Here is a 26,810-nt window from a genome sequence, read left to right on the forward strand (position 1 = left end):
TCTAGAAAAAGTAAAAAATAAAATAAAACAAAAAAGTCGATTTGAGTTTTAAAAGAAGAAAAAAAAATATTACACCCTACTCATTAATAAAAAAGAAATTTGAATAAGAAAAATAAATAAATATTTCCAATTAGTGGTTGTAGCGTATAGAAAGGAGCTACATTGTCAGATCTTTACTAAATACAGCTTAAGGACATCCTCCTCTGCATCACTGTGCCTCGTGTTAAGTCCGCCTTCCAGCCTAAGCATTGCTCAGAGGTCAGTCATTTGTAATACTGTTCACCGGAGGCCTAATTTTTGCCAGTAGTTGGATCTCAACTGAAAATAATAGAAAAAAAAAAACAGTTCTAGATAATCATCAGTTCCACCAAAAATGTCCCTGACACTCAAAGCACTAGATGTGTTTGATCAGAACCCACCTTTCAAACTGCATTTATTATAACTTTGTTGCTGGAAAAATAAAAATTTTAAAATTAAACTTAATTTCTTATCTTCTCACCTTCTATTTTTTTATCTTGTTTTAGTCGAATGTGCTACTGAGGAAACATTTTTAGCCAAATGAAATTAAGACCCTAAAATCTGATCATTGATTCAACATGAGGCTCAGTAAAAAGCTCTGCTGTCTGCAAAAATGTAAATATTATGTCTGGTCATCACATCCTGAAAGGACTCATCTGGTGAATTTTCTATATGAATGTTGAAGAGTTGTGCGTATGTGACAGGTCTCCGTCTTGCATGCTATTTGTTGAAATAGCGTTCAAAAAAAAGTTCTGAAACTCATCCCACTACAAACTGGAAGGTATTTCTGTGGACATGAATGATTTCGATGTTTGTAGTACGTATGTAGTTCAGAGATTGTTTTCGTTTTACCGTTATCTTTCTTGTGGATGTTATCGCCAAAGTAGGGTTGTACACCTGTTTGCTTCAAGATGTGCATGTTGTGTCGCTCTCTTTCTGCTGCGTAAGAATCCATCCATGTGTTTTACAGCTGCACGAGAAGAATTCTCTTTTCCTCTTTTGTAGTATTTACCTACACAGCAAAAGTTATCTGCGCCGCTATATAGGTTACTCTGTAAACAGGCTGAGTTCAAACACAAAGTTTACCATTTTAAAACTTCCAAAAATGCTTTTTGAAAGAATCGGGTGGATTCTTCATGACTTCGACGAGTATACTGTGCAAAAGAAAAACAATGTAAATCACTACTTTCTCAGATATTGGTGGGTTTTATCTTTTGCTTTTCTGTTTCTCCTCTGACGACTTGTTCCTAATTTTCTTGAGGCACGTCACATAACAGATCCACTTCTACATCCTAAAGTAACATCATAGGTAGTAAATATTTCTTCACCTAAGGCCATTTTGCACGGTTATTTTTCCCTTTTTTGCTTTATGTAGTGATTTATTTTGATTTTACTCCAACTTTCTTTAACAGATGAGACATTCTGGGAAAATTAGATACATAAACAGATAAAGATGGTGGGTTTGATGCACTTTTTTCAGCCCTGCATAAAATCACTCTTGGGGAGGGAGAGTGCTCACTAATGAAGGGAAATAATGGTCTTAAGTTCCAGGAAGCTTTGACTATAAAAAATATTTCATGTCTGAGGCATTGAGTGTGGAGACTTGAATAAATCAGCTGTACGATGGCTGCATACTAATAAATGCAACAAGAAGAAATATATGTTTTACATGTTATTGGGTTCATTATCCAGTGAAACGCATTTTAAGGCTCTAAGCCACACACATTAATATACCTAGCAATATAAATCTGATTCAGTATCTCCCATGTACATTTGGCCTTGACAGGAGCGAGGAGAGGGTTGTGCAAAGACAAACATTTAAACAAGTAATTATTTCATTGCTTTCTTTTAATAACGGCAATCACTCTGTAGAAGAACTGTTTGATGTAATCAATGTAGCAACCATCAACACAAACAAAACATACTTCAACCAGTTCCCTAAAATATATTTTCCAGCTGGTGCTTCTGCCAGCATGACGACAGTCACAAAGACAACTTAGATTTGTGAAGTGAAACAGTAGAAAAGAAGGACACGGATCAGTGAGAGAGAACAGAGACTTCTGTTAAGTAGACATAACATTTCATTTGCCTCTCTCAGCAAAATGCAAATGACATCACCCTGTCAGTCACTCCTAAGATTATTACTCTACGAGTTACGCATACAGTACAACTTATCACCTAGTATCTTGCAGATACCTGGGAAAAATCTGGACACCCTACAAATGGGGACTATAGGTTTTTCCAACATGTTTGAACACAGATATTTAATATGAAATGTAACTAAGCTGCGAAATTCAAATATTAAAAACCATGAAAACTGACAAAAAACACATTCCTGAGCTATTCTGTAAAACAGCATTTTAAAAGTGTTTTGGTGGTGAGGAAAAATGAACGTCACATTCATTGCCTGCCTCCAGTACAAATAGAAAAAGAAAACACGACATCAGGTGATTGGACGTGGATGATTAAAACATCTAGACCACATTTTGAAGGCGGCTTGTCCAGCTGAAGAAAGAATTAAAACCATGACAAGATCAAAAGAGCTGCCTGAGGCCTTTGAGATAGAAGGTGTAGGAGATTATTAGTCTGGTAAGGGTTTGGGAAGTCTCAGAAGAATTTTAAATCATCCGCTCTGTTGTACAGAAAATAGTCTGTAAGATGAGGACTTTCAAAATAAATGCTTCTGTGCCAAGGCCTGGCTGTCCAAGGATGTTAACCACAAAGGAAGACAGCAAGATGCTAAAAGAAGACCTGACAGGAAATTTTATGTCTGTACTATGAGAAAGAGACAACACAAGTTAAACTTTTTTGAGACATGTCCATGCTCTTGCTCTTTAAAAAATATGAAAACTTGTACCAGTAAGAAAAAATAATGAATATTTAATAGCTTGTCCAGATTTTATTTTTCATTAACCTCATCATAGCTGCAACAGTTTTTTTTTTTTTTTCATGAGTAAATAAACAGCTAAAGAATGAGTTGTAGACTGTGTCTGGCTATGTTCAAAATATATTTTTATTACAGGGTAAAGGGCAGATAACGTGGCTTGATATTTTTTCACTGCATTTTTTGTGAAGGCTGATAAAACAACCAGCAAGTGAGTTGATTATGATTAATTAACTATTTATTTCCTCATAGAATTGAAGCTTCTAACAATTTCCAGATTCATATGTTTAGTGTCACTTCCACAATTACAGAAGAAATATGAAAGAGAAGAAAAAGGGGAAAAAAACAAGTAGAAAACATGTTCATTAAATATTTTTATTCAATTCCTACCAGCCTGTTTAGAGTGGTGGCAGCGGATGCGTTATTTGTTTTTTTGTTTGTTTGTTTTTAGTCTCATTCACGCATCTGTCAATTTATCATAAAACAATGTCACTCTTTAGCAATTCAGCATGTCTGGGTTTTTTTTTAATCATCAGTTAATAGAAGCTAATTAAACGTTTAAGACAAGGGTAAATTAAAAACTATATAAATATATATCACCTTGTGCTTCTGGTGATTTCAGGTTCAGCTTTCACCTGCTATGCAGCAGCCCTACTTGGTTGATGCACTTCATTTCTGCAGTGGCTGGAAGTTAATAGTAGAATAAATTGCAGCCAAAGCCCCCTGTAAGATTTTCCCATTTTGTTGAATCATTTTTCAGAAACTTGGCTTTCTGCTTGCCATTGTTCCAGCAGCTAATTACTCACTCTTACTTTTTGGTTTTTATGCCAGACAAGTTATTTTATTAGCGCCGCCTGCTGCTGTTGGCTGCAGGAGTCACTCAGTCTGACTTTTTGGTTAATAAAACAGGCAGGCCAACAGTCGCCAAGTACACAGCTGTGATAAACTTCCCCAAAATGCATAGAGTGCAAGGCTATCTAGCTTTAGCATTCTAGACAACTTTTCATTTTAAATATATTCATCTAACACCTTCAGTGCTTTACACACAAGTTGTCAGATATTTAATAGTTGAATAATTTGTCGTTTCGGTTTCCCCAGTTTTCCAGGATTGTGGGCGGGTCAATCTTTATTTGTACAGAACAGCTGCATATCATAATATAAGCTAAATAACAGTGTTAGAAAAACATTGCTAGAACATTAGCACACAGCATTTGGATGTCTGGTTGTCTATATACAACTCTGGACAGAAAGTGATAGTGGCTTTTCTGATGGTAGCTTTTCAAATATGTGCACTGGATTATTTACTTCTGTGTAAATCAAATAAAACAACAATCACAGCCACTAAATAAAACGATTAAACACAAGAATTTCTGAAATGTGTGAAGAATATGGATAAATTACACGGAAAGTATGACATTTAGTTGCACTCATTACAGAAACTAAACCAGCATTTTAGCATCTTAGAAAATAATCTATGCAGCTCATCTTCTTACCAGCAGACTTTGCGATAGACATAAAAAAAAAATAATAAAAAATATGACAGTGGATGAAAAATACAAACAAAAACACAGACTAGTAAATAAATGAGATTTGCTTTTTTTCACATGTCATTTACTTTGCAAAGCTCCTTGAGCTGTCAGTCAGTCATCGGCTACTTCACAGCTCCCCTCTTTCACAGCAGCATTTGGCAGCTCAACAGCTTGCCTGGGCCAAGCTGTGTTTCAAAGCTTCTACTACAACATGACAGATGCAACATCCCTGTTCTTGTAAGAGCAAAAGTGGATAGAAGGGGCAACGTAGCAAAGTGTCAGAAGCTGGGTGATTCATTTGACAATAATCCCAGTTATTTCTGTGATGGCTTATATTTGTGTGTATGCTGCAGTTCATGTGTGCAAACACATGTACACCCTGCTTAGGCGGAAAAAGGCAGCATCACTTTTCATCTTACAATGCCAAATTCTTCAGGAAAACTTTTTGTTCTGGTAGCCAGAAGCTTGCAGACCACCCAGAAACCCCAGCTCACAGTAGCACTGTGCTGTATGATTAATTAAAATCATTCAGCTACTATCGCTTTCTGTCCAGATGTTTGACCACCTTTTGTTCAAATTATATTCAGATCTGAACTGGATTATTCTAGAAAACATAGATTCTTCAAAGTGCCGTTTGAGATTCATGGAACATTTTATTCTATTTGTAAAAGTCTTCCCCCTAAAACTAGTTTAGACTTAAACTAAAACATTGAATTCAACTGTAATTTAGTTGCCATTAAAGCTGATTTTTGAAACCTTCACAAATTAAAGTTACATTTTAAGCTTTACCCTAAATATTGAGCATTAGGTCAATCAGTTTGACAAATGCTGAATTAATTAAAGATGTTAGCTGTAATATTGTTACAACTGTTCGGGCTACACTGCCTTTGGTTTGCGCTTTCACAGTGGAAAAAAAAATTCAAAGGATGCATTTTGAAATGCTTCTGCTTTTATTAAATGCTGAATGAGTCTGTTGTAGAATGCTGAGTAATTTTTGTACAGTACTGTTGTGTTTGAGCATATCTTCTGTTATTAGAGAATGTAGACAATTAGAAATGATTTGGAAAATCTGGTCACTCCCTTATCTTATCTACTCATTCACAATAGGCAGATGCTGTGGAAAATGTAGCGACGCACGCACGCACGCACGCACGCACGCACGCACGCACGCACGCACGCACGCACACACATTCACACAAACAACTCACTGGATAATTCTATAAACAACATGGCCATAATTCCGCTTTTCAAATTTGCTGAATCCATGTTCAGGCACTTTTTGGAGGGAATAAAGCAGAACCGACTGGATTTATGCTGGTTCAGTAGAGCTTATCTTCAGACGGCCTTGAGGAGAAAAGCTGCACTTTGGAACATTTCAGAAAGAAGGCAGATGTTTTTTTTACATTGTGTACAATGTTTGACAGTATTGCATGCATCAGTCAGTGCAGTTATATACATGCACACACCATATAACTAGCTTAAAGACACTCTCAGCTCTTCCCTTTATTTTAGTCAGAAACACATTTGTGCACTGCTGACAGTGCATCGGTGCAGCAGTAATTATCATTTATCTTTCTGCACAAAGTAATCTGCATACTGTTGGGTTTTCTGTCAAGCTGTTTCCAGAGCAGAGAATGTTGAATGTACCGAAATGCAGAGTGAGACAATTTATTGTCTTTAAAGACTATAATCATTGGGTTGGGGAAAGAACAACCAGTTCACATCATGGTGGCTATTTGTTTAGAATTTGACTTGTGTTCAAAATGAGCTTGTTGCAGCTAATACATAAAGTGCATATGTTAGGCTTAAGTGAAATAAAATCCAAACTCCACCCACCCAGATCTTAACCCATCGCCTTGATATCGGACAGTCTTGTTGGAGACCTTTGGCTCAGACTTTTGGCTGCCTCTGCTAGATCATCACATTTATTAAAATTACTGTACTTCTTAGGTTTCTATAGCAACAGTTTCCGCTCATGTCTTCAGGATATTAAACAATGCGGTGAAGAAGATGTGAAGAAGCTGCAATGACATTCATTTCTTGGCACTCTGATTAGATGATAGAGACTGAATCCATTATTGTACAACCACTAGCTGTACTTGACATACGCAGCTGCAGATGGTGAAATTTTTAGGTTTAGTCTCCTGATACTCATTAGAAATTAGGTATAACAACATCAAAATGAATCCATCTCGGGGATTATACTAAAACATCTGCTTGAAGAACAAACCATTAACAAGAAGAAGAGGTACATTAGTCACATTGCAAAATATTATTTGTAGTAGTCAGGTGCAAATCTCAATATATTTTACTGGGATAGTATTTGAAGAAAAAGAAACTAGAAAAATAAAATATGCAGTGTATATTTTAGCCCTTGTACTTAGCCCTTGAGTGATGGTCAATACTTTATAACCACATTTCACCACTGTTACAGCTGCACATCTTTTGGGGTATATCACTGTTCCACCAACACAGAGCATATGCAAATAGTCGTGTGCCTTTCTTATTGTATCAGACCCTATTGTTCTTGTGTTAAACTGCAAAAGAGCTCTCTTGTTTTTTTCTTAAAAATATTTTTTTTCCACTTTTTTTATTTTTATTTTTTATGAAAGCTAGATCTGAGGAATGCATAACTAAAGATTGTCTTGTTAACAGATTCTCCCAGACGATCTGGATGTCATTGTTGCCATGCGCCTCTTGGCTGCATGTCTGATTAATGCTCTCCTTGCCTAGCCAGTCAGTTTAGGTGAATGCAATGCCTTTGTTAGGTTAGCAGTGTTGTCACGCTATTTCCATTTTCTGATGATGGATCAAACGGTGTTCTGTGAAAAAAAAAAAATATTGTTTTGTACCTTAGCCGTGCTTTTCAGTTCTTCATAACTCTTCCCTTAGATCTGTCTGGTGTGTTAACTGTTGTGTTGTAGACTAATAATCTTTATGAAACATCTGAGGCCTTTACAGCACTTCTATACTTATACTGAAAATAAATTACACAATATAACACACTCTTTGAAAAATAAGTGACTTCTGAAGGCAGTTGATTGGGCTGGATTTTGTTTCAGGGAATTCAATTAGAAGGAAATATTTGAAAAAAAAAATTGTAAAGTGTATCAATTTCTTTTCAATATTTATCTCTCCACTTGCTTTATGTATGCATAATATACACAAGCTATATGTGACCAAAAAACAAATGTAAATTATAATTGGCATGATTCAGACTTTAAAGCATTTTCTCACATTGTTCCTCTCATTCTTACTTTCTCCTAGGCACTGAGCAACAGTGGTGAGGTGATGGCAGATTTGGCAGGCAGCACAGATCTCAGCAGATGGTCTGCTGCACACTGAACCGACCAAAAGCAGCAAAACATCGAAGGATAGACAGGTAGGACTGGATTATTTCAATTGCTTCAAGGGCAAACTTTTGTGAGCAAGATAAGCTTTTTCATTGCTTGAGTTGCTTCGCGGCCTTGGGCAGAATCAGTCTTTTGAGTTTAATGGCATGTTCTTGAATGAAAGGATTCTTTTCAGACATTTTGGTATTTATTTTGTATGTAGTGCCAAAGCCCAAATAACTGCCCTTGAATGTTGAAAACGAGAGGTGAAGTTTGAATGACTTTAGTTTCCTTCCCAGATTGTGGTGAGATTACATAAATCACAATCACTTTTAATGTTGTACCTTGGTGGTTTTTTTACCGTTCTTCATTGTATGCCTAATGTCGGACTCTTTTTTTCCATTTGATTTTGCAGAATGGATTTCTTTAATTGGACCGAAGGAGCCTTCGCCACAAACAGCAGCAGTTATGACTCCTTTGAGACCGCAACACTCCCTCCCAGTAAAATCCTACTAACAATAACCCTTTCTGTTGTTGCCGTACTAACTACATTCTTTAACTGTCTGGTGATCACAGCTATTGCTGTCACCCGCAAGCTACATCACCCAGCCAACTACCTCATCTGCTCGTTGGCGGTGACTGACCTGTTGGTGGCTGTGCTGGTCATGCCCTTCAGCATAATCTACATCCAGAATGAAAAATGGGTCATGGGCGAGGTGGTGTGCACCATTTGGTTGAGCATAGACATTGCGTGTTGTACCTGCTCAATTCTTCATCTCGCCACAATTGCCATTGACCGCTACAGGGCCATCACGGATGCTGTGGAGTATTCACGCAAGCGTACAGGAGCCAGGGCTGGTGCCATGGTGGCAGTAGTGTGGCTCTTGTCCATTCTCATTTCACTTCCTCCGCTACTCTGGCGACACTACAGCGATGACGAAGAGCATAAGGATCAATGCATCATCATCCACCACCACATGGCTTTCACTCTTTATTCCACACTTGGAGCGTTTTATATTCCTCTGATGCTCATTCTGATCCTCTACTACAAAATCTACAAGGCCGCTCAGACACTTTACATGCGCAGAGAGGCTAGCAGGGCTAGCCGTCACTCATGCATGACCAACGGGAGCATGATTCCTTCATCCTATCCTGCTGGAGACAGCGATGGCGACGGTGGTCCTCGGAGTCCAGAGCCCATAAGCCCACCGGAAAAGTCCTTCTCTGAGCCTTCTACTGAGGAAACGCCACGTGAACGGGTGCGAGCCTCCAAAAAGGTTTCCCAAAGCAAGTCACACAGGCATGACTCGAGGAGCGAGTCGCGTCGAAGCCAAATTTACCAAGCGCCCCGAATTTCAGGCTCACGGGAACGAAAGGCGGCATCCACTCTGGGGTTAATAATAGGGGCCTTTGTTATCTGCTGGCTGCCATTTTTTGTCAAGGAGGTGATCGTCAACACATGTGGTTCATGCAACACTTCTATCGAAATGGCAGATTTTCTTACATGGCTGGGCTACCTTAACTCTCTGATCAACCCCCTCATCTACACCATCTTTAATGAGGACTTTAAGAAAGCTTTCCAGAAACTTATTAGATGCAGTCATTACCTCTGATGCTTAGTCATGCATGATCAAGCTCACACACCATTTAACAAACATAAATAACAAAAAGAGAACAAAAGTAGCGGCTTCAGTCAGAGAATACTAACGGGACACTACATCAATATACCAAGAGGAAAAGGAAATAAGAAAAAAAAGACCAATTCCCATTTTCAGAATTGACGTTAACCACTTCAACCAACTAAATGGCACCCCATCTCACTGATCGGTATTGGTTTAAAGTTCAACACTGAAGTCCAGCCTGTGCTATTTATAGAGCAGCCCAATATCTCCCTAATGTTAATTGGTGTCTGTGAAAGGACGCTGACATGTTGGTTTTGAAATATAAGGCAACTGCTGACATTTCTGAGGTCTGGGTTCTGCGCATTAGAGATTAGCCCTATTTAAAGGTCTATAAATAGCTGACCATCATGTCCGATCCATCTAATAAATTCACTTTTGTCAGCTGGACACTGCTGGCTAAAATGTGTCGTGTAAAATACCACAAATTACCAAGTCATTGTTTTATGTGGTCATGGTATTAAAAAAACAACAACTTTTTTTCTCACTTTCACTGTGTTATATTTGTTCTGCAAAACCTTTGAACAAATTTGAACATGTTGTTCTGACTTTAATAATTTAAATGTCTTAAAGTTATGGAAATATTCTATGGGTTTTATAAACTTCACTATGCTGCATCTCAACATCCTGTGTTTTTAAACAGACAAGGTTAACATTCAGATAATGTTTGTAAAGTATTTGAAGGGTAATTCTCTGCTTTCAGAACTATGGAAGCCCCAATGAAGCTATTTATGGTAGATACTAATACTTTAAGAATTTAAAGGCAATAAGACCTTTGAGGTCTGGCATCTTCAGACACCTGAAAGCAGCATCAGATAAATTGATTAGACATCTAACTGTTAGACTGTATTTTTGAGTCATACTCGTGAGGGTGAATGTGGATTTCAGCACATCTGCTCCATCCGTCTGCAAGACTGTCAATCCGCGGGGCACCAGCTGTTTTCATTACACAGAGGCATTTAATTGTTGTGTTTTTTATTTTTTTCCTCTTTGGAATAATGAACTGAGCTGTAATAAGTATGAAAAATAATTTTGCTGAATAAGTTGAATTGTGGTTGAAGACTCGGCCCATATATTTTTCTGCATAAAAATTGCTGTATACCACTTCTATTATTACCATCCTTAAGTCTCTCAACTTAAATCAGGTTTGCCAAATCTTACTTACCTGAAATGAAACTACAGCTTTGTCCCTCTGAGACTTTGTCCACACGATTCTTTTTCAAAATAAGAAAGCGTACAGCAAAACCCTTTTTTACGCAGCTTTTTGCGATTAACCATTCTAAACACTGGGACAATATTTACATTGTATTCTCTTTTTTATTGTTAGCATTGACACATCTAAGACTACGTATTAATATGTTGTGGCACTTGTTTTAGATTGAGCAGATGAGTCAGGCCAGCAAAAACTTCCATTGTTAAGACAGGGGTTAAAGATATGCACCTTATCAACAGCACTAGTTTCCAAAAGAGAACCATGACTCTTTGATTTTATGACTTGGCCAGTTGTTTCCATGACAGTGGGTACTTTTTTTTAAACCTAAGCATCACTGCCATCTCACTTTTTTAAATACCAGCTTAATAGGTCGTGAAGGAGGGGTGGTACTCAGCTCCTGCAGTCAATGAGCAAGAAACCGTGTATAGCCTGGACTGGTGGCAAATTGATCACAAGGCAGCACAGAGGCAAAAAAGTACAGCCAACCTTGTATTCCCTCATTTGTGATTGATGGCAATGTAGAGAGATAAATCAATCCAACAGTCATGTGTCCATGTGTGGGAGGAAAGAGCCCAAGCACAGTGAAAACACACAAACTCCATTCCAAAAGGCCACAATGGGATTATATGCCGCAACTCTCTTGCTGCAAGGTAACAATGCTAACAGCTGTACCACAGTGCAGCAGGTGTGGTAGCATATTTCAGTGAATTATTAATGCATGTACCTCATGTCATTGGTGTTCTATCTGAAATTACACCATCTGTGAACTGTAAACTCAAGCATAAAAGTCTAAATATGACATTAGTGAGGTTAAGTTATTTATATAGAGTCTTGATCTTTGAGTTCAAAGATGAAGGCTGAAGATGATATCACTGTGCCAAAAGAAATGATTTTAGGCTCCAGACAAAGAACTGCAGAAGGCTACGAGAATGAGATCATCACTATGTCCTTAAACTCAAGTCAAGACTGCTTTCCATATAATGCAATTTCAATTTTAGGAAAGATAAAGGTAAACAATGCAGAAAAAAAAACTAAGAACAAATAGATCTATGAGCTTTGCAAACCTTTTGGCTGTAAATTGACTTTATGTGAAGTAAAAAAAAAAAAAAAGTACATGCTTAGATAAAATCCAAGTCTTACAGGGACCAGTAATAGTGGATCACTACTTGCTGGAAAATACTAGAACAAGAGAGGCAGGTGAACATGTTGAGAATGCATGAAACCCAAGGGTGCATCCCTGAGCTAACCAGGCAGCCCCGGCTCAAGGTAATATCTGCTTATTACAAAATTATTTTCTATGCTACTTATTTGCTCCTTTTATAATATTTTTTCAAATAAATGTTTGTCTGAACTCTGCCCACAAACAGCTAAAACTGCCATAAAACCTCGCCTGTGAATGTGAGTTAAACTAGAAAACTGACAGAACATCTGCTTGTTAGGAGTATCAAGCAGAAAGCATTCCCCCGGCTAAGTCCGATTTCCATGCCTTTCTTTTAAGGAGCCTTTGAGTCAAGCATCAGTTATATGAAATCTGTGTGTAAGTAATTGTTTATAAACTTTATGATGTAAGCTTGCCATTTATGTAAGAAACTGCCGGGTTTTTTTTTTTTTTTAGACTAACATCTGCAGCGTTTCATATTCTATTTTCCCAGATATTTTTAATTTTATTTATTTAATTTTATTTCCCTGAAAACTGTAAACAACCCAGCTTGCTTAACTTTCACACCGTAGCCAGCACAGGGTTAATCAAGCCTCAGAGTTACTGGCGTAGAATTCCTCATTATATTACTCCCACTCAAATACTTGGAATAGGACTCCTATTTTTTACCATCTTGAAGACAGTACGTGATATGTTAGGAATGATTGTAGATGAGTCAAGAATGAGGGTGTACTGTATGCCACTGAAATAAGATAAGAATAGGTGTGGAATATGGTTGCTTACATCTTTTCCAGTGTGACCATACATTTCTTTTGCAGTGTCCATGTCTGAATTACAAAAAAAGAAGACAAAAACCTAGATTGCACAACAGGAAATATGTTGTTAAGAGATAATATAAATGTATCATTGTATGTATGGAGAGAGCTGTACAGGAATAATAATGATTTTTCACCGGTGAACTGTATTCAGTCTGCTGACAGATTGTGATTTAACAGAATGTTTCAAATTATTGTGCAAAGGCGCCCTCTTGTGGCTAAGAGAGAGAATTTTTTAGACGTCCCACTTGGTTGTGATGACCTGCAACTTTGCTGCTAAAGAATGATGTATGAATACATTTATGTGATATGGTTCATTTATCTTCCTTCATCAAAATAAATAAAGGCAGTTGAATTTTGCTTCCTTTCTGTCTTTTAATAGTCGTTTCCCCCCCTGATCTTTAGGGACATTTCCAAGGGGAAGAAATCAATTTTTTTTTTTCCCACCTACACATTACATAGTGACCACATTAGATCCATGTTTAGTGATTTCCTGTTGATTCCATTCTGTAATTTTGACCTACAAAAACTGTCAATCTCACCCTCTTTTGCCTATTTGGAATTGCAGGTAACAAAGTACTGCCTTCGATTTACCTGAGTCTCCACCAGGATATAAATTTACAACTTGTTCCATAATATATAAACGTTATATATATTCATACATATATACAATTTGCTTATATTTTTCAGGTGTGTTTTTTAAAAGATCAATAAACTAACCTGCAAGCACAGTAATTGAATCAGTGAATTCAATAATGGCCCAAATGCAATATTTTTTTTGGAAACTTTTAAAAAAATTTAAGGTCTTATTATTATTTTGGAATTTTATCTTTTACATTTTTAGTAGCAATACATTGTGGTCATAAAGACCTTTTTTTCCCAGATCTTTACATACAACAACCCGTATTAAAGTGAACAGTTAAAATGTTACACTAAAGGACAAAACCTGTCTCATTTATTCAGAAACATTTGTATTTTAAAACCCAATATAAAAAGAACATTGGAGATGACCTCTTTCTGCTTTAATTTGCATCTGCATCTTAAGTGAAGTCTGACATCTCATCCCAAGGGATCTTTTTGCTAAGGAAAAGAAAGGTACTTCCTCATTTTAATTTCTCTCTCTCTTTTTCGGAACTGTTTTGTCCTCCCTCATATCTGCATCCTCCTTGGGTGCTGCCACCTTCAGTACCACTGCTGCAACCCATATTTCAATGCATACTGTATTTTAACAGTGGCCGTTTCCTGTTTGATGCATATGGAAAGTATACAAGAATACATGGGTTGGAACTTTCAAGCACACTATGGGGTGAATGTTCACCTGTAGATCACAAAACCAAACCTCAGTTTTGAAAAAATGTAGTATGCGTGAGTAGTCATGTGTTATTAACATTTTAGTTTATTCATTTATAAAGGCTTTATGTTGTTTCTTAGAATAAAACGACTACCTAGAGTTAGAAAATTGACAGTTCTAACAAATGTTCAAAATATTTTACCACTTAATTGTTTAATCAGCATTTTCACAATAAAGTCGGTTGCCAGATTCGCAGTGCCTCTATAAGGAACGCTCATGCGGTGGATAATGTGGGACAAACCTGGCAACCTTGTCTATGCGCTGGATAAAGCATACAGTATGGCGGACAACGAAAGTGATTTGGAAACTGACGGGCTTGAATTAGCTCTGGATTCACTGTGTCTTAGACACTGCAGGGACGAATCGTCTCTAAACAGCAAGGACTACTGCTCTGAGTTTTGTGAGGTGTGTTGGAAAAAACTGTTTCGACAAAATTAGAGTTTGTTTTGTGCTAACATTCCTAGCTTTTGTAGCTCCCGATAGCCTCCAGACTAGCTCTATTTGTGTCGCCGTAGGTAATCAGGAACTCACACGAATAGCCAGTTCCTAAAGATAAAAACAGAAGTGTGCCTTTGAAACTGTATAAAAAACAGTGTTCATTATTTGATGTTTGAAAATTGCTTAACTGTGTAGCTTTTCAGTTAAGCTAAGCTAACAGAATAGTGAGAGTGAGAAGCGAAACAAGGTTTGCGTGTACACAGCGTGGTGAACGTTATGAGTTGACGTTACCTGTCATTATTAATAAAGTCAAGAAGATCCAAAATCAAAGCTTTATATTTCAAATATCACCGGAAACGAAATATTCAGTATCTTTCCCCAAGCCGAAGGCACCAGGTTTCCTTCAGTCAGTAACGACAAATGTGATGTTCTTTGTGATTTATTACAGTGCTACAATAGAGACACGCCTCATGTTTGGGAAAAAGAAACAACTTTGAAGTTGCACACTTAATTGCACTTCATATCGTTTTATTTTATTAGATGATATTTTGATCAGTGGTACACCATGTGCCTGTGATAAATCGTATGTGTTTGCATGCTTATGCACAATCCTGCACTGTATGTCAATGTTTACGAGATATTCCTGGAGAAATGTTAGACCTAGGAAAGAATACCAAAGAGATGGTAACTGAAGTTAACTTATCGGGCATTTCTGTGTTTTTGGTGTGGATTAATTACCTTTGTTCTTCCTGCACAGTTGGTGGAGGAGTACACAGCCCAGTGGCATGTTCCTCTGCCTCAACTCAAGGTGCTGCGGACTGCTCTCTGCAATTTTACCAAAGCCACATCTGCCTTTCCTGATGACTGTCAGCACGTCCAGTATGTCCTCAGCAGTCTGGCCTTGTGAGTACCGTTGGAATCTGTTTTAGATACTGTCACTGCAAGAAATTAATGTCCATGTGAAATCCATGGACATTATTGGAAGGTTCATGTTTCAGTGACAGGCAAGTTCAGGCCTGCAGATGTTAAAACGTATCAACAAAAAGCTAAATAAAAGACTGTACTGTAAGGGCAACTTTACTGCATAAGAATAAAAACACACTGCAGTTATTAAAGTTGGTATACTGAAATTCAGAGGAATGTGCAAACTATGAACTAAGCTGAGGTGGGTTGTTATTCATATTGTTGGCCTTATGTCAGTCCTTTTCTCTTGCAGGAGCTTCTTTGAGCTGATGCTGTTCTTTAGCAGGGAGGAATTTGTGGAGGAGCCTTTGAAAAACATCCTTGATTGTTTTCAGGTATCGAAACGTCTGATTACTTTATTTGCTCAATTGCTCTGGCTATTGCACGCTGTAAATAGCCAGAGCATCCAGCTCCAGCCACTTCTTTTCAAGCATTAAACAACACAACCGACTTAAACTATGAAAAACTTTTCAGATGTGAACTTTCCAAAAGCTTATCTAGCTTTTTAAATGAAACCGAGTAGTGCTCTGACTTATAGTGATTTTTGTTGTTGTTGTAGGAATGCCACTTGAAACTTTTGAGGCACAGGAACATCTATCTTCATCATGTGAAGCAGGTTATCAAAGGTGGAGGTCCGTGGGAGAATTCAGTGTTGCAGAGAATTCTGAAAGAGGGAGAAGTGCCACAGAGAGAAGGTAGACGTACACTGCATTAGGAAGTGAAATAATGTTTAAAAAAAATGACTCTAATCAAACTGTTGTTAAAACTGACCGACCTTGATAGATTTTCTCAGTTAACATAAATTACTGGGGCAATGGTGGTCGTTACTGGGAAAAGATGCTGCTTTAATTAGTGATATGCCCATTTAAAACTTTTTATAGCCAAGATGAAGCATTTCCTCCAGCCTGGTCCTACATTAAAGTCAACAAGCTTCATATGCTCACAGTCTTTGGCTTTGAAGTGCAGCATAATAAAATGCTATATTTTATTATTATACTGGCATTGATAAGTCCTGCTCTTCTCGCTCATTAATAGCAATGATTCTGCAGTTTCTTCTGTCTGTTTCTTTTGATGTCAAGAGATATTTTGTACCATTCAAAGTATATGAAAACTTGACTATATTAAAGACGTCTGTTGACCTGGATGTTGTCTAACGGACTGTATTTTACAAAAAAAAAAAAAAAAAAAGTTGGATCTGTAAAATTATTGACATCTAGTTAAATCTTAGCAGGATCGGGTGTCATTTTGGTTGAAGTTTGTTGGCTTGCAGCGTTACAGAAACAGTCCGTCTAACTGATGTGCTCTCCGTCTGTGCAGTTGATGACTACTTCAGTACAGAATTGCCTATCTTTTTGGAGCTGCGCGTTCGATATCTGCAGGCCTGTGAGCGGATGCAGGAGGCCATGGCTCTTTCTAAAAGCTGTCTGGAAAACCAGGAGACTGGGAAGCATCTTTACTTCCATCAGGCCTACCTGACGTGCCTCTACAAGGCCTCTCTGTATGAAAACCTTCAGAAGGAGGTAAGGCTGTTGTTGCACTTTGAAGCAGTTAATAATGGCAAAAACTCTTTGTTTTTGTGTGTGTGTGTGTGTGTTTTCCTTTATTTGCCTGAAATGTCTATCTTTTATTTTGTATTTATTACTCAAAATATTTTAAGTATATTTCAGCAGTTTCTCCAGCAGAGAAGTTTGTTTCTCTGCATTCCAATACAAATGACACATTTTAGTGTTATCGGCTGTGACTGTACATTTATGATGCAATGTTTTTTTTGCTCCCCAGATGGCAGAAATAGACGGCCGTGATGCAGTCGAGATAATCTGCAACACTGAGAGCGTGGAAAAAGACGAGCTTTTGTTGTCGCTGTGTAAAGCTTTCCTCACTCGGCAGCTGCACAAAGGGGACATGTATTACATATGGTAAGTGTGACATTCCTAGACATGTAATGTAGAGCATCAACAAGACATTTTGTCCCTTGAAAATTAGCCATAAACTCTCTGTTGATAAATTCATTTTAAATATTTTTAATATTCACACATATTCAGATTTCAAAATTCGTAGGAGCTTCTGATTTTCCACAGTTGTTGCTGCTTTGATGTTCTGGCAAATTAACATGTCCTCTCTTCAATCTGACACCAGCAGAAAGAAGTATTAAATACTTGCATGTAGGATTACTTTTTTATTAGCAGATCCTTTTTTTTATATACATAACTTTGAGGTTTCGTTGTAGTTGTTCATTTGTAACACATTAACAGTCAAACAACAATCCTTCTATAATATTCACTGCCAATATGTTGTTGAACTTGCTCTGGTCTGTTGGTAGGAAGTGGGCTTACACATTTTAGAATGTTCTCTTTGACTGCCATGATTTAAATCTCAAAGTGCTATAAGCTGTACGATGAGGCTAATTTGTAAATATGTAGCCATGTGTGTCCATGGCTGCATACCTGGAGTAGATGTAGTTGACCATGTTCACCTTCCTGCAGGGACCTCGTCTTTATCTGGAGTAGATTGCATCTGAGGGCCTATCCCTCCCGTCAAGGCTTCCTGGCTGAGTGTTCAGAACTCGCTTCATCTGCCACCAACGTCAGAGCCATCTTCCCCTTCATCAAGCTGCTCACTGAGGTAATAATGTCAACTCATCATCAGCTTAGAGCCGTAAGGACCATTTCATCCCCCCGCCCCCAGTCTTTTTAATTCTTACCACACTTTCACACAAAGTTTTGACACTCTTCCATCTTGTCCTGACTCATTTGATTTTCTTACTCAACGTTGGGCTCATCTTTTTTCCACTGGTGTTTCTTCTCATTTGTATAGCTCGGCGGTGAGGGAGTTGAGGTTGCCGTTGAGCTCTGTGGCAGGGCATTGCAGCTCTGTGATATGCAGAGTGACACTGTAACCCGCTCACTTGTCTGCAAGACCATTGCCTTCCTGCTGCCTCATGACCTGGAGATCTGTCGCGCGTGTTCCCTGCTGGTCTTTTGCCAGGAGCGAAGCCTGGAGGCGTACCGGACTGTGTGTCTTCTTTACAGGCATCCAGATCAGGAGCAACATCCTCACAGCAACCCTCTCCGGACCAATGTTCGCTTCCATATTCTGCAGGTTGGTATCTAAAATATTAATAACAAGACATGCATCTAAAGGCATTATGGCATTTTCAGAAAGTACAGTATTTAGTTTTTTTACTCACTTCATAAATGGGTTCATTACACACAGACTGAAATATATCAAGCCTTTGTTTCTTGTAGTTTTGATAATTATGGTTAAAGATGATAAAAATGCAAAGTTTTGTTTCAGAACATTTTAATATTGTGAAAAAGTTAAATATTAAACTCTAATCAGCTTATTAACTCAAAAAATGTGTTGGGAGAAGGTGCATCAGTAGATGCAGCCTTGAAAGGAATGTAAAGAAACTTCTTTTTAAGAATTTGGGGGAGCTTCAAGCGCAGTTCACGGAGGCCGGAGTCAGGAGCCACGTTCCTCGTCCTACCTGGGTTAAGGAGAGAAAGAACTGGGCTTTTGCATAGTGGTTCTTTTCAGCTAAAACTAAAGTTAACGTTTCATTTGGAGGCAGAGTGGAGAGGCACATACTCCACGTTGCTGGCAGTGATGGTTTGCGGTGCCATGTTGTGTTGGTCCCCTGAGTTTTCTGAATCTACGGTCAATGTAGCTGTCCAGTAGGAAAGTTTAGTCCTTTTTATCATAAGCTTTATGGTGATGCTGATGTTTGTGTTTTGAATGCATAAAATGGAGAGAAATATATTATTAAATTGTATTACTAACAATAGTTTTCACTAGAGCAAATGGAAAATCCTACTGTTTTCTGACTTCTAGCAATAACAGGTGAGTGTGACAACTCAGGTGTGATGCCATTCCCAGTTCATTGCTCTTTCTTCCGAGACAAGTCAGACTCAGCGTTAGCTCAAGGACACTTGAGTTACGCTGCATTACAGTGAAACGAAGCAAGACGTCACATCTGCCTCTCAAAGTTTCAAAAATATTCTTAAAGTTTGAAGTATCAGGTTTGTTTTCAAAAACCCTTGGAATGTGACTGATTTGAGATTATTGCTGCAAAGAACAATTGGTGAAAGTCGCTCTGCATCGATGTTAGTCTTAGTGCAAGGTACCACAAACGGTTTGACCCATTTGGCCTCTTTCAGCCATCAAGTTTTTTTTTCTCCTCAGTGAATAAATTCATCATTTGAAAACTGTAAGATTGGAATATTTTTTTAATTACAGCAAATATAATTAAAAGAACAAATTGCAAAGTATTTGTAATTAAGACGTTTTAACAATATCTCTCCCTTTCCAGATGCTGAAAGAGCGGCTGTGCTTTGACCCTGAGTTCTGGAACCTGCTCACACTCAGGACTCACTGCTTAGAGTTGATCAGCGATAAGGTCATGAAGGACGCCGTTCTCGACGAGATGAAGGCGGAAGAGGAAAAGGAATCTAGTCAATATCTCTTACCGAATAACTGCGTGAATGAGTCGTGCACCCTATGTCTCAATTCATGCCTCAGCATGCCAGGTCCAACTGAGAGCGAAGGCCTTCCTGTTATCCCGGTTGTGGTTAAATCAGAAACGAAGTGTGTTCCACGAGGCCATGTTCATCTAAGGAGGAGGAAATGGAAGAGATTGAAGCAACCTTTGTCAGACGATGAGCTTGACTTTGTTGATGATCCGGAATTTAAATACAATCTCAAACCCACTTCTCTGAGTAGTAAACCCATGTACTCTCTGAGATGCACCCAAATAAAAGTGGGGAACTCTGCCTCTGTGATACTTCCTTCAAACCACAAGAGAGAATGCTTGTCCCGAAGTGTTAAGAACCAGATTTTTAAAAGAAGGGGTCGGAAGAAGAGATGGTTGCAGGGTCTTCCAAAGACGGAGCAAGTCCAGACGTTTACGGTTATCAGAGTTGGTGGTAAAAAGCGAGGAAGGAAGCCTTTACCGAAGCTGGAGTTATCTTTCCCTGACAATGAACTTCACCTCACAGAGGATACATGTGGAGTTGAGGTGGAAACGGAAACAGAAGACAAACGGGAAGTTGTACCTGATTTGGATGATATCCCTTCAAGCTTTGGTAAACACACGGAAGAGGTAGTTCAGCATCTGAATGAACTTATGGAAAACAACAAAGACTCAAGTATGGTTATTGGTTCCAGTCTCGGTGAACAACCTCAAACATGTTTGGAATCGAAACTTTGTGAAGATCTACCGAGCGAGCCCCAAGCTGCTGCTGCCGTTGCTGTCGAAGCTGACCCCGAGCTCGATGGTCCCGTCTTTGAGTTATTGGATAATCCAGTTGAGTTGCTACACAATTACTCCCTCCTGTCTAGAGATGCTGAAGGTGAAGAACCAAAACCTCCAGAACTGAAGCCATCTGATGAGGTTAATGGTAACATAAAGCAGGAGTCCGATGTGGAAACAGAAGAACCAGAAACTGAGGTCAGTTTTTTTATTTACTTGTTCTAATAATAGGGTATCGTTACCGTAACTCTGCATCACTCCACATTGCTGCCAGTTTTGGAAATCTAAATAATAACTTTGTAATAGAGATTCAAAAGTCACTCGGTTCTGTTTTGCCCTTCATCAGCTCTGATTGGTGACAGGCAGGCTAGTTTCTGATGAAATCGAATTTCTCACTTTAGTTCATCAATTAACAGCTTTCACTGTGAATGTAATAAAAATTAGATGGTTGGCATCGGATGCTTTGTGTCTATCAGGCTGATCTAGAAGTCTCTACTTTTTCTTTTTAATTTATTCTATCAAATAAACATTTTCCTCTTTTGTTTTGAATCGGTCGAAATCTACAGGTCAGATGAGAAAATCAGAAATCAACATCGTGCAGGATAAGATTAGTTTCTGCTTGAAGAGCAATTCATTTTGACTAGTTGACCATTCTTATGTTGATTTTTATTTATTTATTTTTTTAATCTATCGTTTTCATTTGATATTTTTCCCATGACTTTGACATGGATTCGCTTGATTATGAAATCACATTACTTTCATAAATATAGAAATTTAGTGTCTAAGCCTTTGGTCTTACGAACTTAAAAACCTACATTTCTAATGAAGTTTTAGTGAAACAATTAGCATTGCTTTTATTGTGCAGAAAAACAGAAACCCAGTCATTTTCTGCCCTGACTGGAGCCAATTCAAGCTTTTTGCTTGTGAGGCTCATTTACAATCTGAGCTTGGAGGAAACGGGTCTGACTCCCGCTGGAGAGAGTTTACTGCATGAGGTACTCGACCACCTGTAAGAGCAAAACCGAGCTTTCTGCTACACTAAGTCTGGATACCCACTTTGAGCGCTGATGAAGCAGTTTTTGTTTTCTTTCTTTCTACTTATTGTCTACCGTAAGGAAATGTTGTTTTATGACGTGGTGGTCGCTCTGAGTTGTTCCGATTTGGTCAGAGGGCATAATTTCTTATTTTATCAGCAAAAGTAATGGAAATTTTTTTTAGAAATGAATATAAAATTAAGTTTAAAATTTGAATACTTCTAAGACTTTCCCTGTATAGAAAATATGGAATCTCCAATTGGAATCTTAGTGGTTTGTTTTGAGGTAGGAAATGTAAGAATGAAATTTCAGTGAGTGAGTATGAACCGGTGGTATCCATTGGTGAAGACGCAGACTGATGCAGAAAACAGCAATTGTATCAATTTGTCCATTGGAGTATATTATACGGCTTGTTTTGTGTGCTGTTGGGAGAAAATTGAGCAAAATCAGATAAAAATGTTTTGATGATGGAGCAGCTTCTCATATTGTTTTGTATAAGATTATAATTGACCTCTACGTTTTGCTTCTTTGTGTCTTTGTCCAGATAAAACCCATAAAAACATGGCGGGAGAAATTGCTGCGGACTCAACAGTACGGCCACTTAAGTTATACCTGCAAGATCTGCCGTAAAACGTTCAAGGGTTTGAATGTGATGAGGCACGCATTCTCACATTTAAAGAATAGGAAACTAAAATGCATTCTCTGTGGAAAACGCTTCAAGCTTCTGCCTCTGGCCAAAAAGCATATTCTCGAACACATTAATGAAATGTCAAATCACAAACCAAACGTGGAGCAAATGCAGGAGAATTCACCTACTAATGGAATCATGGAAAAAGAGCACCCGCCCGATAAAGAAATCGAGATGCCCGTCGCCGAAAATGAAACTTCTGAACAGAAACCTAAATCCAAATCCAAAAAGCAGGTGTTGATCCTGAACAGGGAGGAACGGATCATCAGAAATATCCGCGTCTTGCTCAAGAAGACGGCTATGTTTAATAAAAGAAGCAAAAACCCGAGCGCAGAGATTAACCAGATTGAATTCACAGATGAGCAAGTTGTCATTACAGACGGTCTGGTGATAATAAAGAATGTGGCTTCGATAAAGGAGGAGGAGGGGGGAGAGGGCCAGGAGGCCCCAGTGGGGGAGAACGGTTGCAGTGTGGATTACACGTATCCCTTGTGCCCGTCAGACGTCTGCGATCGAGTTTTCTTGAAACTGAACAGCTCGCTGACGAGGCATGCCATCAAATGCCATCTTGGTGAAGAGAAGGTTCTGGAGAAGACTTACATTTGGTCCAAACACAAGTGCTGCTTCTGTGTCAGGTAAGAACCAAAATCCAAAAGTTCTAGTTTAAAAAAAAAAAAAGATCTAAATTTGTTATCATGCAAATTAACAGATTGGTTTCTTAACAGTTTGTTTTCTAAAAAAAAAAAACAAAAAAAAAAAAAACTAACTTCTTTTTTTTTTTGGCAGAAAACGTCATAGGGCCAGATTGATGTGGATAGTTATTTTCCCTTAATAAAGACAAGCAGTTTTATCTCTAACATTGAAATTTGTGTGGAAACAATTAATAAATTATACAAAGATGACGAAATGTGAAATTTAAGAGCTGTTTTTCACAGTATTGTGTTTATGAAAAATTTAATTTATTTGAGGTAAACTCCATTGGGCACAATCTTTATTCTTCACTTTCAGATCTTCACACGTCAAATATGAAACATTTCCAGATCTCACTGTTGTGTTTAAGGACTCAAAATGTTCTCCTGTTTTTTTGAAACCTCTGTTTCCTCTGACAGGCACATGCAGTTCCTGGATCAGTATAAGCACCACATGAAGCTCCACGATGATCCTCTGCCGTTCTTCTGCTACCACCTAGACTGTAAACAGCGCTTTGCAACACAGCCAGAGTTAAAGGACCACATCAACACCCACCAGCCCTTCAGACCTCAGTGTTCATTCCCAGACTGTGAGAAGATCTTCTCATGTTTTCAGGGTCTTTCCGACCACGAATGGAGACATTACATCCCGGTGCCACAGAGGAAAGAGCTCGACCTTGGAGCCAACCCGAAAGACGAGGTGAGCAAAGAAGCTCCATGGAAGCAGAGGGTAAAAATTGAAGAAATTTGGCTTCAGAATAAAAAGTCCCAAAGCCAAATGAGTCCTACTCCTGAAAAAATCAAAACTGAAGACGGGGAAACTAGCCTAGACAACATCCAGGATTTAGCTACATATGATAACTGGCCACCAGCAACAACATTTAGCCCTGAAATCGTACAAGATAAACCCTCAATCAATGGATTTGAGGAAGTGACAAAACTTGACCCAGAGGAATCCAAGGCTGCAACTGGTGCTGCGAAAACCCCTAAAAAGAAACCTCAAAAAAAACCGATCAACTGGGACGTCATAAATATCAGAGAGTACCAAGATATCTCCACTCTGGCTGAGGGAGTCCAGAAGAACATAGCAGAGCCGCACATCACGGAGCACAAGACCTTTAAACCCGAAGATCCCGCCTACGCCCAGTTCGTAAAAACCCCCTTTGTCCGACCGCCGCCCTCCACCTACTTGGACGAATCGGTGCTTTCAATGCGGAAGAGGAGTTCCGCTGATCAGCAGTCTGTAAAAAAATACGTCAACAAGAAGAAGATGAGAGAGCTGGCTGCAGAAAAGGCAAAGGAGAACGTGGTCGTCCCGGACCAGAAGGTCCGACATCGCTGCGGCAAATGTCTGTCCTCCTTCAGCACGCTGGAGGAATTACAAACGCACGAAGGCCGCAACACCTGCTCCTCTCTGTTTGGTTTTGATTCAGACGATGAGAGTTAGCCTCGTTGGTTCACTGATCAGAACATCATGGCACAAAACCACTTAACTCCATTCATAAACCGATTGTGTTTGAAGACGAGCTGTGAATTATTGTTTTCTTTTGTCTCGTTTTCATATCCACAGCAGGAGATCAGCAACAAAATGTGTAGTTAATTCTGAATCGAGCAATAATTTAAAGGATGCAGCTTATGTACTTGTATTACATTTAATCAAACAACAAACTCTGATTTTGATTTTATTTAAATTAATTTATACTAGTTACAATTATTATGCAAGCTATAATTTTGAGTCTTAATATGAATCTTGAGCAGTTACAAACCTGAGTACTTCAGAGACTAAAAGGGCAAAAGTAATTAGAATATTTTCTATTCATTTTATTAATTATCAGTAATGACATAAGAGCCCCCAAGATTTTTAAGTGTTTAGTTTAGGTGAGGAAGAAAGCCATATTATTATTTTTTATCTTTATGACATTTGTCAGCCGCATAGCAGTGAAGCATCATCCTGCATAAAAAAAATAAATTTTCTTCAAATTTGCTGGCTGCTCTTATCTGTACCGTTTCAGACGGCGCTGAAGAAGAACATGCTCCTTAATTACAGACATACGAATCACCTTACATACTTGCATTCAATAAGCAATACAGTTGATACTGTTTGAAGGTGGAAAAAGTGTATAAAAGTAAAACTGTCAAAATAATTACTTGCATAATAATTGTGTAAAGTCTACATTAATTTAAATAATAATTTCAAGCATATGAAGGCCTCGTTGGGGAGTTTTTCAAAGGTTATGTCCACATCTGTGGAGTTGCTCAAAATGATGGTTACAGCTCACTAATTTTAAATATCATTGAATTATGAATTTAAATAGTTTAATATAGGAGCTCACATAGATTCATTACAGAAAGTGCTATGATGTATTTCAAGCATTTCTGTTTGTCTTCACAGTTATGGCTTACAGCTAATCAAAACACAAGTTTCTCAGAAATTGAATATTACAACTTTAAAATAAGATTTCTAATCCTTTTAATATCCACCTACTGAAAATGTAGGTGGATTTTAAAGTGCAGTCAATATTTGATCAGAGTTTCGTTTGTATTAATTTCTCCATCAGTCCAGCATAAGTCAACAAGATTAATTTTCACTGATATTCAGATTTATTGGAAGGTTGATCTATGGGTTTGATCATCTTTTAACTCGCTGGCACTGTGTAGATATTCAATGGTTAAGAAAATGTCTTCCATAAATGTGTGCCCCGTTTTTAACATTACTAATTTAAATTGAAAACTCATCGATGTCTTGATCTGACATTTTTAAACTATTACAGTTATTACTGTTGCCTTGCAACATGAGGACCCAGGTTTGAATCCCAGAGAGGGTTCTTTCTGCACACAGCTTGCATGTTTTCCCTCCGTGCGGGTTTTCTCCAAAACTCCAGCTTCCTCATGGCTGTTTGTTTTTTTTCCTAAAACTGTCCTTGGGTATGAGTGTGTGCATGCATGTTTGTTTGTCTTGTATGTTACTGTTGCCCTGTGATGGACTGGTGAACTGTCCCGCCTCTGGCCTAAGGAGGTCAGGAGGTGGGCACTAACCGCCCCCGCCATGCTGCATGGATAGGCGGGTAGACCATGGATGAATCCTTCAAACTGTTGCCAAATACAGCAAATTTTAAAGACCTACAATGTGTTTCCATGGTTGAACATGAAGGTCATAACTTTTGTTGAGTAGTTTTTTGATAATGGGAATAAAATTAGGGTTTTTTTTATTAATAAAACCAGTTGTCTTTGTGCCAAGACAGAATCGGTGTAGAAATTGGTGTTATTTCAAAGTTGAGGCTCAGATTCTTACTTTGTAGAATTTCACTTTGAACTTAAAACAAAGACTTTTTTTTTTCTTTTAACTTTTTATGGTGTGACTCAATAGGACTGCATTCAAATCTTATTTATATGTACAAATGTTAATAGCTGTTTTGTAAATGTAATATTGATCCATATATTTTTCTTAAGACGTGCTTCAATTTCTTTAAATAAACAAATTGTGAAATATTCTGAATGGTTAATCTATGAGAACAGTAATTGTGCTTTCTTTGATTCACTTCAATAAAGTGAGTGGTGCTCACTCTTAGTATGAGATTTGTATGACCTTCAGTAAAAATATACTATTTCCAAAAGAATAAAAAAGTACATAATATACTTTTTATTGTGCTATAGGTTAATATTAGATAGCTGGCAGACTATTTTTGTTAGAGGCTGCTTGACGAGCATCGTGCAGCTAATTATTAAGTAGCATTACGTTAATGTGGGTGAAGTATTGTACTCCTTTTCAC

At 38.1% G+C, this 26,810-nt stretch overlaps 2 protein-coding genes across 2 annotated transcripts in view; both read left to right on the forward strand.

Annotated features, from left to right (window-relative positions):
- htr1fa (5-hydroxytryptamine (serotonin) receptor 1Fa) overlaps nucleotides 1-12,989 on the forward strand; it is a 29,766-nt gene extending 16,777 nt beyond the window's left edge. Inside the window, exons 2-3 of the mRNA XM_014970172.2 lie at nucleotides 7,699-7,813; nucleotides 8,179-12,989. Coding sequence (XP_014825658.1) covers nucleotides 7,758-7,813; nucleotides 8,179-9,376 — 1,254 coding nt within the window. The 5' untranslated portion in view covers nucleotides 7,699-7,757 and the 3' untranslated portion in view covers nucleotides 9,377-12,989. The remainder of the gene's footprint in view (nucleotides 1-7,698; nucleotides 7,814-8,178) is intronic.
- A 1,207-nt stretch (nucleotides 12,990-14,196) lies between these two features.
- Nucleotides 14,197-26,609, forward strand: znf654 (zinc finger protein 654). Its single transcript, XM_014970168.2, has 11 exons — nucleotides 14,197-14,385; nucleotides 15,176-15,321; nucleotides 15,635-15,716; nucleotides 15,941-16,076; nucleotides 16,699-16,901; nucleotides 17,161-17,297; nucleotides 17,865-18,003; nucleotides 18,196-18,480; nucleotides 19,691-20,827; nucleotides 22,208-22,986; nucleotides 23,461-26,609. The coding sequence occupies exons 1-11, from the start codon at nucleotides 14,197-14,199 to the stop codon at nucleotides 24,485-24,487; spliced, it is 4,260 nt and encodes a 1,419-aa protein (XP_014825654.2). The 3' UTR covers nucleotides 24,488-26,609.
- Nucleotides 26,610-26,810: the final 201 nt, after the last annotated feature.

This window comes from Poecilia mexicana, unplaced genomic scaffold (assembly GCF_051168715.1).
Source record: "Poecilia mexicana isolate PSO_F unplaced genomic scaffold, ASM5116871v1 scaffold_2, whole genome shotgun sequence".
NCBI classification, from domain to species: Eukaryota; Metazoa; Chordata; class Actinopteri; order Cyprinodontiformes; family Poeciliidae; genus Poecilia; species Poecilia mexicana.

Excerpts from the sequence above, each read along its gene's own strand:
- znf654 (XM_014970168.2), top strand. The coding sequence starts at position 14,197 with ATGCGGTGGATAATGTGGGACAAACCTGGCAACCTTGTCTATGCGCTG. Across the intron at positions 16,077-16,698 it reads AGAAGTGCCACAGAGAGAAG|TTGATGACTACTTCAGTACA; the intron begins GTAGACGTACAC and ends CCGTCTGTGCAG. Across the intron at positions 18,481-19,690 it reads TTCGCTTCCATATTCTGCAG|ATGCTGAAAGAGCGGCTGTG; the intron begins GTTGGTATCTAA and ends CTCCCTTTCCAG.